Raw genomic sequence first — 492 nt, 5'->3', positions numbered from 1 at the left:
GGGCGCACCGAGCCGTGCCCTGCAACACCGTGCCGCGGGATTGCTTAGAGCCACCGCCGCTGCCGTCGTCGTCTCGTTCGAAACCTGGATTGCAGGAGCCCTTCACCATGCCCGGCAGACTGTAGGTGCTTCATGGAGCAAGCCAATTTCTACGAGGTCGATTCCCGGCCCCCGATGAGCAGCGGCCAGCACCACCAGCTCCAGACTCCCCTGCCCGGCAGCACCTACAGCTACAGAGAGGCTCCCTCGGCGGCGGCACCTGCTGCGGGAGGCGCGGAGCTCGGCGACATCTGCGAGAACGAGAACTCCATCGACATCAGCGCCTACATCGACCCCGCCGCCTTCAACGACGAGTTCCTGGCCGACCTCTTCCAGCACAGCAAGCAGCAGGAGAAAGCCAAGGCCATCCTGGCCGGGGATTTCGACTTTCACACCATGCATGGAGCCGGCGCCGCCTCCTCGGCGCCGGGCCCCCAGCCGAGGCACACCTCA

General features: G+C 66.1%; 1 protein-coding gene across 1 annotated transcript in view; it reads left to right on the top strand.

Moving 5' to 3' along the window:
- The first annotated feature begins 6 nt into the window (after positions 1-6).
- Positions 7-492, top strand: part of CEBPA (CCAAT/enhancer binding protein alpha) — a 17,969-nt gene continuing 17,483 nt past the window's right edge. The window contains exon 1 of the mRNA XM_008635343.2: positions 7-480. Within this exon, the coding sequence (XP_008633565.2) occupies positions 133-480 (348 nt within the window). The 5' untranslated portion in view covers positions 7-132. The remainder of the gene's footprint in view (positions 481-492) is intronic.

This window comes from Corvus brachyrhynchos, unplaced genomic scaffold, assembly GCF_000691975.1.
Source record: "Corvus brachyrhynchos isolate BGI_N302 unplaced genomic scaffold, ASM69197v1 scaffold646, whole genome shotgun sequence".
Lineage (NCBI taxonomy): Eukaryota > Metazoa > Chordata > Aves > Passeriformes > Corvidae > Corvus > Corvus brachyrhynchos.
Note: the sequence above shows the minus strand (reverse complement) of the source record. Positions and strands in the feature narration are given on the sequence as shown.